The sequence below is a fragment of the Carcharodon carcharias genome, chromosome 6, assembly GCF_017639515.1.
Source record: "Carcharodon carcharias isolate sCarCar2 chromosome 6, sCarCar2.pri, whole genome shotgun sequence".
Taxonomy (NCBI): domain Eukaryota; kingdom Metazoa; phylum Chordata; class Chondrichthyes; order Lamniformes; family Lamnidae; genus Carcharodon; species Carcharodon carcharias.
In genome coordinates this window covers 22,651,025-22,665,872 of record NC_054472.1, presented here as the reverse complement: position 1 = coordinate 22,665,872, position 14,848 = coordinate 22,651,025, and the positions used below count along the sequence as shown (strand labels likewise).

Below are 14,848 nucleotides of genomic sequence, written 5' to 3'. Positions count from 1 at the left end.
TTGGATGTTCTACTAAAGTTCTTAGATGGAATTTAGAAGAAAGATGACCTGTTAAATGTCTATAATAGACCTTGATGGATTTTGTTCCATGGAGGAATAGATCATGGACTACAGATTACATAAAAGATTGAAGAAATTCAATTTGTGGATCAGTTGATCCATATTAGTGCTTAAATTGCTGGTTTGTGCTAAGGTGTCTCATATGGACAGGTTCTTGGTTTTACCTCGTGCTCAGTTCTCGGAGAAGAAGACCTTGTTGGATCAGATGTCTGCTGCCTTGAAAAAAGTCCTGGGGAAATAGCCATTTCCTTTAGTCTTCATGGAACAAATGGGACATTCCATAGTAAAAAAAAATAGGGGACTCAACATTTGCCAAATTTCGAAATGGTCCAGATACTCAACACAGGCAATGGTTGCTGCCTCAACATCTTCATACCCCAACACCTCTTAAGTTAAAGAAATGTCTTCTAAACCGTTCCCTCATGCTCTAATTGCCAACTTTAAATTGATTCCCCAACAAGAGGTTGGTGAATCAGACATTTCCAGCCACCCAGACATTTCCAACTCATTAAAATCCTTCATACTTTTAAGGAGCTCTATTAAATTTCCCCAGCTTTCTCTGCTTGTGGAAATAAACTTGTGGAATTTTTCCTCATAACAGCAGTTTCCTATGCCTGTTTGATTGAAACCTGTACCAACGCCGTTAAATGTCATTTCCCTGATTTGACAGTTCTGGAGTCGTATTCACGCTGCCTTGAAGTTATCCCATTAATGTTTTCTATGGATCTGCATGAGAGCACTCTCCTGTTAGTGACATTGATGTAGTAGCCTATAAGTGCGGCAGTATAAAAATATGAGGGGCCTAGACAGAGTGGATAGGAAGAACCTATTATCTGTAGCAGAGAAGGGCATAGATTTAAAATAATTGGTAAATACATAGTACCCTTCACAACCTTGGGACATTCCATAGCACTTTACAGTCAATGAAATACTTTAGTGTAGTCATTACATTTATTGTAGGAAATGCGCACAACAAGGTCACACAAACTACAATGAGAGAAATGACCAGCAAATCTGTTTGAGTGGTGTTGACTGAGGCTGAATATTGGCCAGATCATTGGGAGAAACGACCAACTGCTGCCCCCCAACCCCACCTGTCCTATTGCATCTTCCATACCCATCTAAGAGGATAGATGGGAGGAGGAAAGTAAAATTGTCAAAAAGGAAGACCAACTGTACTGGCAGTTAATTATACAGAAAATTATGTTGCATCACTTAGAAATGAGATTCCATAAATGATAAGTGTAATAACTTCTCAACACTTTACATTAGGTGGTGTTATACTGTGCCTACATGATAGCTAAGTCGAAGTACTTGTTACTGAATGCAGTTAACTATCCATTCACCTCTTTATGAAGGAGTACAAGATAATGGGTAACTTTGGGGCCATTCTTGGCCACTATTGTTTTAACTCAATGTTACGAATGCTTATTTTATTCTTGCTAAGGCTGTTGTTGTGTTTGTATCTTGGTACTGCTCAGTTGGATAACCGTGCAAAGCAATGGAAGGATTTGTAGGTTATCAGCCTGAGAGACCATGACGTGAACTGTCCCTCCATGATACTAGCTGACAGGGTAGTTAGTTCTAAACAGTGGGAGGTTTTTATAATCTCCCACAACCTATTAGTTGAATCCACATCCAACAAACACAAATATCCTGCTGGATGTCAATCCAAAATTAAGTGTTGGAAGTCTGGTCTTAACTCTCTGGATTGTCTGAATTGAGGTTCCAACAATGCACCTCCTGATTCATAGGAAATGGGAACAGAGGTAGGCCATTCAACCAGATCATGGCTGATCTTCTATCTCAATGCTATTTCTCTGCATCGTCCCTTGATGTCTTAAAATCTAGAAATCTATTGATCTGTGTCTTGAATACAGTCAATGACTGAGCCTCTCTGGCCCTCTGGGTTCGAGAATTCCAAAGATTCACCACCCACTCAGTGAAGAAATTCCTCTATTCAGAGGTGGGAATGCTTCCATTAAACCAAAGGTTTGCTCCCTTGCAATGGGGATGGGGTATTTGGTCCATCCCTACATAGAACCAGTGAAAATGTGTGTTCAAAGTTTTATTTTATACTCATTGAAACTCCCATTGGCTTTGCTTTATTTCAGAAGAGGAGATTGTCACAGAAGTTTACTTCAAGAAGGAAACATTCTGTCTTTCCTGATGGTGACAATGTTGTAGACTGGTGGTCAAAGTACTATGCTTCTGTGGAAAAAGCCCAAAATGTATGGAAAGTATTCATGAGTAATCATTTAATAATGCTTGTTTAAAATCATTAAATTATTATTTAATTTATTGAAATGGTATCACTGACTAATAAGAATGATTGTAGTTCACTGATTTTTTTCTAATATATAAAATGAAGACTAAATACAAATGTGGAACAGAAAATAAAAAAATGCATAGGATCTTGGAAACAAAGGGAAACTACTGCTCCCCATTTTTCTCTGCCCCTGTACTTGCTTAAAAACTATTATATCTCTCACTTTCCAGTTCTGATAAAAGATTGTCAACCTGAAACTCTAACTCTGTTTCTCTCTCCACAGATGCTGCCTGACCTGCTGAGTGTTTCCAGCATTTTCTGTTCCTATTTCAGAAACCCAGGATCCACAGTATTTTGCTTTTCTTTGTACCATTCCTGTTGTGTCAATGGTCAGTCTCCCTGGCAGTGCTGCAGCTCATTAGCTCCAGTGCTTTTGGGCGCTTGCACAATAGAGTCAGCATTCCTGACACAGAGCTTCATGTGCTGGGTGTGCATATCAGAAAATTAACTGTTCACTGCCTCTGATTTTTTATCTATTCACTTAAATGCATGGGAAGTAGCAACACCAAGTGCCTGGCTTTCCAATATACAGTGCCGGTGTGAGAAACTGGGCAGCCAGCATGCTGAAAGCAGAAAATTATATAAGCGAGTTTGTTCGAAGTCTGAGCCAATAAGCTGTGGCTGTGCTTGTGAGTTCGATGTTACTGGCAGGATTTTTTCGTGCTTGTGAGTTTCATGTTTTCTTTTGGCCATCCTTCAGGTTTTATCATAATTACAAAGTGACTCTTTAATTAAGTAGCCCTGTCAGCAATGTTTGAATATGGTATAACAACCCATTTATTTCAATTTGAACAGAAAGTAAGTATAATTTTGATAGGTTCCCCTAATGCCTCAGTGTGTAAACCTGATGATTAGCTGAGCTACAGTCTCAATGCTGATAAGTGTAACTGACTTCAGCATTAAGGCAGTGATAGAAGTGTCACAATAGAGTGCAATGTCAGGTGCTGGACTGCTTTCTTGTTCTATTTCCTTTAGTTACTTAAACTTAAACATCGACATCAGCTCTAACAACGGCCAGTCAGATGCTTGTCTTTAATAAGCCCATGTTACACAGTCCAACATGAGTACTCCCAGTCAAATCTGACAATGCAATTCTATTTATGTGACTCTTTATTAATGAGTTCACAAATCACTACAGAAGTCACGTACCGAGGTTTACCATTCCAGCCTGGCTACAGTGCAGTGGTTTGTTCTAAACACTTACACCAATTCTAGCTTTTGGTCCCTCCATTCCATGTACACTCACATTGATTTACAATCCATTAAAAGACACACAACGCAGATTTTAAATAACATGGAGCCAATAAGTCACACTCATGTTCATCAGTCGCTCCCAATGACTCTGTTACCATTGTTACAGATCCTCCCAAGCACTTTATTACTATAAACAGAAACAAACAAATGTCCCAAGGCCAATTAAGACTTGGATGAGTGACTTTCCCACTTTTTCAGCATCCCATCTTTTAACAAATCATTGAGCAGAATTGAAAGTTGTTTTCATCCATCATGTACTGATCTCACAAACAGCAAGCATTGAAATAAATGGGAAGTGTGAACACGGACTCCCAGACCTGAGAATTAGGTTAAGAGAAATCATCTAATGCTATTGCTCCTAAATTCTTAGAATTAACTGAGTGTCATTGTAACATTTACAAGTTGCTTGCCTACTCACTTTTAACTTTGTCTTTCTGATAAGGCAAAACTGAAAGCTATAAGTGCCAATCTGCAGGCTGAAGGATATGGAAATGGTAAGCGAACACTTACAATAAAACAAAATGTCTAATTGTTAGACACCTATCCTAAATATAATCCATTGTTCACAGTATTTAAAGATCTTAGAAGGCCCTATGCCCCATGATGCAAGATTCATGCAGCCCAGTTGTACCTGAAAGGACATAACAATTGATTATATAATCTATGAAATATGAAGGCGTGGTAATCTGATGTGTAATATACCTTTAAGAAGAATGTTATAATGGAAGATCACATGATCTTAGTATCCAATAGCAGAGTAGTGCAGGCTACCTCTGTGGTTAGGAGTCTGTAGTCAGTAGTTAGTAGCAGTAGTAGTGTAGAGATAGAGTTTGAAATGTTAGCACACATTTAGTTGCTGCTGAGTACCTTTGTAAATAAACACCAAGTTTCTACCTATGAAGTGTCTGCTACTCAACTCTATCATTAGTACCAAAGCAGCCACCCCTTACAACAAGCGTGCGAACAGGATCCAACAAACAGGTGACTAGGATCCAACAAACTGGTGATGAGGATTAAACAAATTAAACATAAGCAGCAAGAGAAACGAAATCAGTACTATACCTCGCACAGCATTTGTAAGTAGGAGTTCCATTCAAATCATCAAAGTAACTCCCTCACAGAATGCCGCAATTTGGAAGAATTGATCCTTTCGATCCAGCAATGGACAATTGGTCCCACTATATTGAGCATCTCTCGTTCTTTTTTCAAACAAATGAGATTTCGGGGGAAGAGAAGAGGCAAGCAATCCTCTTAAAGTACATATGGGAATAAGACTTATGGCTTGGTTCGAAGTTTGACAGCAACCAGTGTCCCAGACTCGAGAAATTTTGAGGAATTAGTGAACCTGGTGAAGGGCCCTTACCAACCAAAGCCCTCAGTATTGATGCAAAGGTTCAAGTTTAATTCAAAAATTAGAGCTCCAGGGGAGACAGTTGCAAGTTATGCAGCAAGCTTGAAGCAATTAACGGAGCATTGAGAGTTTAGTACATTCTTAAACTATATGCTTAGAGATCATGTGCAATATGAATGAGGACAAGATTCTGAAGCGATTGTTGTCTGAAACAAATTTGGATTTTAAGAAGGCGCTAGAGATTGCACTGGCAATGGAAAGTGCATTTAGAGATTCAAAAGCCATACACAAAATGTCATCGCCCTCCACAGCAAACGGGAAGCCCCAGCCAAAAAGGGAGCAAAAATACAAGACTCTATTAAGAGGCGGGAAACAGCACCCGCTAGCAGGAAAATAGAGAAAATGACTTAGCAGTGAAAACAAAGAGAAATCAATAGAGGTGGATATAAACAACCTTTTAATGATTGGCTTTTTAAAAAAAACGAATGTTTTTATTGTCATAAAAATGGTCACATGATGGGAGTGTAATGCAAGAGTCAAGCAGACTTTTAAACAAAATAAAAAAACAGTGAGATCTACCATGTAGAAAAGCCTCAGGCAACAGATTCAGGTATTTATTCATTGTATAACTTGAAGGTTGGAAGAACAGAACCAATCTATGTAACAGTGAAAGTGAATAGCAGGCCCGTTTGAATGGAAGTGGACACAGGAGCTTCTCCTACAGTAATTGGGTAACATGCCTTCAAATATCTGAGTAATGGGGAACACCAACTAAATTTGGAAGAAACAACTGCCCAATTAAAAACATACACGGGTGAAGACATCCAAGTCAAAGGCATTAATAAAGTAACTGTTCATTATGGGAGCCAATTGGTAAAGCTAACAGTGTTGGTATTGAGAGACAGAGGCCAAGCCTCTGAGGGCAAAACTGGTTAAGGGAAATAAACCTTGAGATTCCAAAAGGAAGCAGGGAGTGTTTCTGCTTTGGAAAAGGAATGCATAAAGACTCAACAACCTGAAGAACTGCAAACTGCCTTAAGTATAGTTGAGGGAGGAAATTTACTGTGGGAGAAACAGTATACATGAAGAACTTTGAAGAAGGACCAAAGTGGTTACTGAGTGAAATAAGTGCAATGAGTAGAGCTCTATCTAACCACGTGGTGATGGAAGGCCGATTCATAAGAAGACATATGTATCATCTATGGAAGAGAGAAATGATGCACTAAGAAATTATTCCACTAGCGTTCGCAACTGGGTCAGTGCATGAGCTAAAAACATATCCAGTTGTTATTACATTTCTTACCAGTTACTGATGCCCCTGAAAAGGTCTTTCTGTGCAGGGCCTCTGAGCTAGAAGCACTGAATTTGAGTCCCACTCCAGGACTTGATGGCCAAAGAAGGTGCATTCATAAAGTGGACAAGTAGGTGATATTTCAACCTGCAAATCCTTCCAACACCTGCCAATGGCAGGCAGTAAGTCTGGGAGAGATTCATGGTCAACTATGTGATGGAAAGGACATTGGAACCTCTACCATCACTATCCATTGCTCCAGACTACAACATGCAAGTAAAAGCACATGTTGCCACAGCAACTCAGACTCCCTGTGTGAACTGTAACACACACCACTAATGCCCCTTGTTGATTTTATTAAAGGTAATTTTATGGATTTGCAACACTTCAATTGCCAGGACTCTGCATCAGGTATTACGGTGAACACCAAGTACCAGAGGATGTATTTCACCATAATGGTGACTGTTGTAATCTGAGGGATGCATTCCAAAACATTCCCAAATTGACTGAAGTTAGAAAAATTTGCAAATGATTGGAAATATATTGTGTTTGTCTGTCTGTCACATGAGTTCAAATTCTACTCAAAATGATATTCATAGAATCATACAGCACAGACGTAGGCCCATCATGTCTGTCGGAGTTACCCAATTAGCCCTACTCGCCTGCTCTTTCCCGATAGCTCTTCACATTTTGCTAGATTGTACAAAGGATTTCAAAGTACAAAATGGGTGAAGACTTTCTCTGTGGGTAAATTGGAGCAAAAACATTTAGACCTGTTTTATAAAGTGATTATTATGGGCAGCACACAAAGGGAATATTTGTTGTGTGTTTAAGTTCACTTAAACTGTGCAGAAAGTGGGAAATATTTTAATTAAAAATCCCAGATACTCATTGCTGATGTTGGTCATCACAGATATTTATAATTGCTAGGATCTAGTGCTTTGAAAAGCTAAAATGTAAGGCTGGGATTTTCCAGCCCCATCATGGCAGATCTGATGAGCCAGCGGAAGATCCCACCGATGGATGTGGCTGGAAAGTCCAAGCTTAAATATTGTTTCTTATTTCTCGCCTTGCTGTGGTGCACAATGTGATTATAAAAGTAAATGGTGCTTATATAAATCCCCTTATCTTTGTTTCTAGTGCTGGATGTACGTGGCACAACCCTCACTTTAGACGGTGAAGACGATGAGAAGAAAAAGAGAATTCGAATTGTCGAAAAGGCAAAAATGCAAAAGTCTGGGTTAACAACTCTGGAGGTAGAGTCCAAAACTGTATGGCCCATGTTGTTCATTATGGAGATACACCAATTCAGCCTATCCTTAAAACCATGGCCTGAATTTTTCGATCGTCGGGTGCGAGCAATTGGCGAGCCCAGAAGCAGAGGGGAAATGGGCCTAGGGCCGCAATCACCCTCCCGACCGTGATTTCGTGCTGGCTGGCCAATTAACGGCCAGCTAGCATGAAATGCACGCTGGGAAATGCTCAGTGCTGCAGGGGTGGGGGCGGGAAGAGGGTGGGTGCTGACCTAACTGAGGGTGTGAGTGAGCGTTTCTAGTGAGCCCCGTGAAGGCAGACAGCTGCTCCAGGGAGCCGCAGACCTCCACAGAGCAAAGCAAACAAGAAAAATGCTGCAAGATATGTCCATGCAGCACAATCAAGCACCTGAAAGCACACCTCCCAAAAAAAAAAACCAGCACCCAGATACCTCTTTTTGTTTTATTTCCCCAAGGAGATTTCATCCCACCCTGGATCAAGGTTTGAGCAAAAGTGTGAATGTCGCCTGGGAGAATGGCCTGTCCGTCAACCGTGAATGTGGATGGGCCACACAAAATTGCTGTTAATTGCATCGTTAATGGGCTTAATTGCCGCTTAACTGCCAGCGCCACACTTCCGACTGCCTTGCATGTCCATTGAGCGAAATAGCATTCGAGTGTGCGATGACGCCTGGACGCTCGCCCAACATCATCTCATGCTATTTCACGTCCACTCGGGTTGGGAGTCTGCCCGCCCACGGGGCATAAAATGCTGGCCCATGTCTACTTGGTCCCAGTGTGGCTACATCTCACCTATTCAATCTCCTGAGGGAGAAGACAAACCCCTTGGGCTGAATCTTACCTATGTCAGGCGGGGTAGGCAGGAATGGGCAGGGGTGGGCGTGGAGCCAATCGCTGCCCGTGATCGGCTGCGCGCCGCCATTTTACATGGGTGGGTCAATTAAGGCCCCATCCAGTGTTACGCGTGGCTGGTAGCACTTAGCGTTACCTGTGTGTGGGCGAAGGGAGGAGGGAGAGTCAGGGCCTGCGCTCTTTCACACAGGCAGGCGGAAGAGCGCAGCAATCTCCTTGAGGCATGGAGCTGCCTGGGGGAGATTAAGTTGATAGTAAAACTTTTTGATAAAAGAGGGACAAAATTATTTAAACATGTCGAATCATGTGAAAGTGTCACATGAACTGGGACACGTTTGTGAATTTAGCAAAATTTAATTCATTATTTTTTAAAACCTTCAGGAGACCTCATCCCACCCGTGGATAAGTTTCCTGAAAAATGCGAAGGCCGCTTAGGCCCATCGCCTGCCCGCTAACCTTAAGATTGGATGGGCAGCATCGTTAACAACTTTAACTGGTTTTTTTAATGGCCTTAATAGGTGATGTCGGGATGCATGCCCGATCATCGCATGGCATTTTGTGCATCAGCGTGTCAAGCCCGTTAAATTTACAAAGTGAAATTCCCACTGTGAACTATCATGATTTTCATTTTTGAAATTTTTGAAAAATGTCTAAGATACGAGTTTGACTCTAAACCCAAAATGATTAATTCCTTATTGGATTTGTATTCTATGCATGACACTGTTCTCGTCCCAGCCACATTGGCCGGAGTTTTCCAGCTGTGTTGACATTGGCCGTCATGGCAGACATGAATGGACAATATGACAAGAAGGCCAAAAATTGGTTTTACGCCATCATGAAACCACTTTGTGGTCATCCTTTCTGTCTGTCAATGGCGGACCCAGTTTCCTGCTGCGGCATGTCAGGAACCTAATGTCAATACTTTAGCATCTTATTATAAATCCTGTTATCCAGAATCATCCCCCCACCCCCCACACCCCCCCCCCCGCCCCCCCACAGCCCCCACACCCCCACAGTGGATCGTCCGGGCACATTGGCGTGATTGCACGTCTATGTGTTTCACAACTGTACATAAGTGACATGCAGCTGGCAACCTGAACTTCAAGGGAAACTCGGAGGTGAGTGCACACAACCTTGCACAGCGCACGTGAGCATCGCCTGTATGACATCAAGGAAGAGGTGCCGTGCACTCGGGGGAGACTCAGTCAAGTTGCTTTTTACCAGCTGGTTTTTGGTGCTGTGCCAGGGCAAGGGCTCCAGTGCCAGGCAAGTTGGGCAGGAGGGTGTGGTGCGTGGGTGTTGGATCAAGGCAGCACAGACTGAAGGAAGTACACAAGCACATGCTGGGGCAACAGGGGGAGGGGGGGAGTGAGGGAAGTGGCCACGCACTTGGGAAAACTTGTCAAAAGTGAGCATTCTTCCGCAGCTGAGAGCGTTCAGCAGCAGCTCCATTGAGATGTTTGGAGTCGGGCCTCTGAAGCATTTCTGCCCAGTTAAGCAACGCAAAAGCATGAAATTGCCACCATATGCTCCAGAACTGTTCACCCCTTGGGCGCAGACTGCAAATTAATGTGCATTTTAGGGGGCAGCAGAATAATTGACCGACTGGCAAATTGTAGAATCCCCTTGTGAAAGGTGGTGATAGTGCAGTCACTGGTGGAGACGCTCACAGCCCTTTGCAGTGTCTTTATTGAGGTGTGGACCACTATCCCCCATGGTTCAAGCCAACAGTGCACCCTGTGCCTGGGGTGAGAGCACAGCATGCAGTGCAGTGGCTGAAGCTGCTGCCAATCGGTCAAGTGGAGTGGGGTTTCGCACAGCCAATGAGTGCACTGCACACTGGCCATCCAAGTGGTGGCCAGCAGTCTTCTGCATGCATGAAGGGACCTTCAGACTTAACCAATAGAGGTTCTTAGTACACCCATGCTAACACATGCATCCCTCCCTTTGATCAGCAGGAGGAGAACATTAGGATCATGGAACCTTGCAATTTAATGGTGTGCCTCATGGCTTACAGAGACCAGGGAAGAAGAAGAAATCTGCAGCAGAGGCACCTGGCTTGGCAAAGGGAGGAGGACCTCCCTCTAGATGAAGGGGTGACAGGGCCTTCTGCACAGACAGTTGAAGATCCACAGAGAGCCGTCACTCATGGGCCCAGGGTCTAGAGACAGCGCTTGTCATTCCTGCAGATGACTGAGAACCAGTGCCACTGAAGACTGCACATGTCTAGGGAACTGGTTGGTCACAAATGCCACCTGCTGCAGGATTTGGAACCATTGGGACATGGAGGGCATCCACTGCCAGTGGTTGTGAAAGTGATTGTGGTGCTCAATTTTTAAGCCAGTAGTCCCTTCCAGGGCTCCACAAGTGACCTCTGCGGGATCTCACAATCTTCCACACACAAATGTATCCAAGAGGTCGCAATCGCAATCTTTGCGAAGGTACAGAACTTTGTGTATTTCTCCGGGGATCAGGGAAGCCAGATCTCAGGTTTTCCACAGGTGCAGAGTACCATCAACTGCACTCACATGACGCTTAGATCTCCATGACAACAAGCAGTCAACTACATCAACCACAAGGGCTTCCACTAGCTGAATGTTCAGCTGGTGTGCAACCACCACAAGCGCATCCTAAGGATCTATGCATAATTCCCAAGGAGCATCCATGACTTCTATATCCTTAGTAGGTCTCAGATCCCTGACATCTTCCAGGGTCCAGAGGGGCTGCAGGGTTGGCTCCTCAGGGACAAGAGGATGTGGTTGACAAGAGGATGTGGTTGATGATGTCTGTGCAGCAGCCTCAGACTGCAGCAGAGCGATGGTATAACGAGGCTCATGCCGTGCCGTGACCCGGACTTTGTTGGAGTAACCGATAGGCATTTTGAAAATGAGGTTTCGGTGTCTCGACAGATCCAGTAGAGCACAGTAATACAGTCCCCAGAGGATATCGCACATCATCGTAGCTTGCTGCGCGCTCCACAACCTGGTGCTGTAATGGGGGGAGGACCTGGCTGAGGAGGAGATGGAAGAGATGGAAGAGTCTCCAATGAGGAGGACATCGAAGGGGATGACGGTGATGTGGTCCTCGAAGATGAGGATGCCGGTGATGAGGCCATCACACTGCCCAGACGAGGCAGACATGATCAGGAGGCCTTCATAACTGCAGGATTCATGGAGGATGATGACTAGATGCAGTGAAGGCAGTCCTGGCATCCTCACCTTGCATCTGTGAACGTTTGGCTCCTATGTGGCTGATGGCAGCGCACATACCCTCAGGCTCAGATGCAGCAGAGGCCCTAATAGTCGCTAAGATCCCAGGAGGATGATGATGACATGCAGTGAGGACACTCCATAGATCTTCACATTGCTTCTGAGAATGTCTGACTCCTGTGTGACTGAGGCCAGCTCGCTTGCGCTCTGTGATCAGGGTCATATCATGGAGATGCAGTCATGAAATTGTCAATGCACCCGATCAGGGTCATATCATGGAGATGCAGTCATGAAATTGTCAATGCACCCGATCCTTTGTCAGCCTTCAGCACCTGTTCCCTTCAGGAGCACACCATCTCCGGACACAGATGCTGAAGAGATTGGGGGGGCAGCCCCAGCTCAATGGTGCTGGGAGCACATAGAGAGAACTATGGAACTCTGTGATGCCTGCCCACCACATTCTGGCAGCAATGACTAGCACCATTGAGGTGCAGGCATCACTAATGAGTCCAATGAGAGTAAAACCTGACCATCACTTTGGTCTGAAGATAACACGTTGTACAGGGAAGTGCAAACCGAGTGCAAACTGGGACGATTCCGCCCGTTGTATTCCAAACAGTATGTTGGCTCTGATACATGCATAGGGATGTGCAGAAAGTGGAGTGGAGGTAGGTGGGGGCAGGAAGAATGGGGTAGAGGGTTTGCAGGAAACCTGAGGGCACTGAAATTAACAGCAGAATGGTTTGTAAGCTTTTCTGCAGGTTTGCCAAATTACTTCCAGGTTACCTGACAGTCTAGCCACTTGCTGGACTTGAAATCCAGTGGCACAAGGATGCAGCCAGAAGAGAAGAGGAGAGAGGGAGTGAGCCAGGGGGTCGGGAGGGTGCGGGTGGTGCGGGATTGCTAGGTGGTACGGGGGGTGGATATTCAGGAATTTGGTGGGGATCGAGGGGTGGGATGGAGATCGGAAGGGTGGAGGTCAGAGAGGCGGAGATTGAGCAGTGGAGATTGGAGGGGTAGAGATTGGTGGAGTGGAGATCAGGGTTGGGGGGGGGGTGCAAATGGTAGAGATCAGAGATGGTGAGGATCGGAGATGGTGGGGATCGGAGATGGTGGGGATCGGAGATGGTAGAGATCAGGGGTTGAAGATCCAGGATGGAGATCTGGGCGGGGGGTGGGGGGGGGGTGGTGCAGTGGGGAGGATGGGGTGTGCAAGTTATGGGGTTGCTGGAGATCACAGGGTGTTGGCAACCAGTAGGATAGAGATTTGAGGGTGCTGGTAGAGATCAGCTGCAGGGGTGGGGTGGAAATTGGGGAGGTCAGATGATGATCATGGAGGGTGGGGATTGGTCGGGAGAGATCATGCTCCTGAGTTGGGAGTTTTGAGCGATCATGGAATCTGTGAAGAGATTTGCCAGTTGGGCTGGGTTTGGACAGTCCTGGTTGTCTTGACCTATAAGCAGTGCTGTAAATGCACTTCCTTTATGGAACTGTAATTCCTCCATAACCTGATCTTCAAGCTCCAGAATCACCCTTGTCATTTTTCTCTGAAATATCTCTATTAGTGCAGTATTTATTCTGCAATAAGGGTCCTCCAAGTTGCATGCATTATTCCAAATGTGGTCTTATCAATTCGTTTCTTGCGGTTAAAATAACTTGATTTGACGTGCAATGAAATCATCTTAAATTGTACAGTCATGGTTGTTAGCTGCAAATGGAAAATTATGCATAATCCTTCTAATCGCTGTCCCCAAATCTCCTCTGATTACTTGATACTCATTTCTAAATAAATTCCAAAGCTAGTTCTAGTGAAAATGTTTATTTACCAAGTGTAGGTTGCACTGATCAGTTGTACCACTGGAGCAGATGCTACAGTTTTGTGAATTGTTTCCACCAGGTCTACGATAGAGAATTAGAAGATGAATTTGAACACTTCAGTGACTGGGTGCAAACATTTGATCTCTTTCATGGTAAAGCATGTGAAGATGACACCAGTGTAAACGATGAAAGAATTGCTGGAAAATTTAAGGTGTGTTTGAGTCTTTATTGTTAAAAATCTAAGGCTGGATTTTACGGTGCTGTGACTCACGCAATACGATTTGGGCACAGAACGTCATACACAGGAGAAAAATAAAAATTCATGGGGAGGAAGAAGAACACTCTTCCTTCATTTTGAGATCTGAGTCATCTGACCATTTCATCTTCCTTCTGTCTTAACCACGAGGCTGCATTCTTTTGCTCCTTGTTGAGAGAAAAATGTTTTGTCTTGTCATTTCTCTTTGCCCCAAAAGGCTTGGGTTTCTGTTCCTGAGTTGTTGGCAACCCTCCATTATTTCCCACATTTGACCAGTCTCCATGTCTGAACTATGGCTGTCAACAAGCTATTAGATCATGGGAGGAACACCAAACTTGATCCTGTGCTCACTCAATGTCTACAGTCATGTGTATCCGGAATCACTGGATGGCTATAGAAGCAGGAAATTCTTTGTATTTTTTTTGTCCCCCTTCACTAGTTCAAGCTTTTGAGACCAAGGGCAGATTTTGCATTTTAGGTTAGGACCCGGATGCTGAGGTAAAGCGGGGTCAACTGGGGGTCCTAAGCCTACAGTGTGTCGGGAGCTGTCACCTGCCAGTCACTTTCCCTTGATTGGCCAATAGGTGGTCAGAGGCTGCACTTACCATCCAATTATGTATGGTGGGCAGGCTCTCAAAGCTGGAGGGCCAAGAGGAGGCCTTTTAGCACAAAAGGAGCTACAGCCTGCTGTTTCAGGTAATGGAGAGAGAGAGAGAGAGAGAGAAAGCACCTCCACCTCCCTCTCAGCAACTTTAATGAATTTGAATTGAAAAGTGGCTACAACTGCTGGTAGCCATAGCTGTATCAGGTGAGGGGGGTGGTCCTCAAAGTCTCCAGCAGGGAGGCCACTTCCATGCAGTTGTGGGAGGCCTTCAGGCCAATTGGAAAATTCCAGTTGGCCTCTGATAATGGACTTTTAGCTTACCTAAACTGGCACTTGTGGGTAGACCTTCACCATCGATCCTACCTCCAAGAAAGTGGACAGGGGTGGGCATGGTATTGGCAAAATGGCACACCTGTTAGTGATGTGAGCTTATCTTTGACCCCATGTCAGGGCAAAAATTCTGCACCAATTGTAGTGCCCTAACAGAAATCAGCTCAGATCAAAGATTAAGCCTAGGACATCTTAGTATATTGGCTCAGCACCAAACCAC

At 44.3% G+C, this 14,848-nt stretch overlaps 1 protein-coding gene across 1 annotated transcript in view; it reads left to right on the top strand.

Annotated features, from left to right (window-relative positions):
• fer1l6 (fer-1 like family member 6) overlaps window positions 1-14,848 on the top strand; it is a 170,338-nt gene that overhangs the window by 107,819 nt on the left and 47,671 nt on the right. Inside the window, exons 27-30 of the mRNA XM_041189238.1 lie at window positions 2,175-2,291; window positions 4,086-4,137; window positions 7,426-7,541; window positions 13,518-13,649. Coding sequence (XP_041045172.1) covers window positions 2,175-2,291; window positions 4,086-4,137; window positions 7,426-7,541; window positions 13,518-13,649 — 417 coding nt within the window. The remainder of the gene's footprint in view (window positions 1-2,174; window positions 2,292-4,085; window positions 4,138-7,425; window positions 7,542-13,517; window positions 13,650-14,848) is intronic.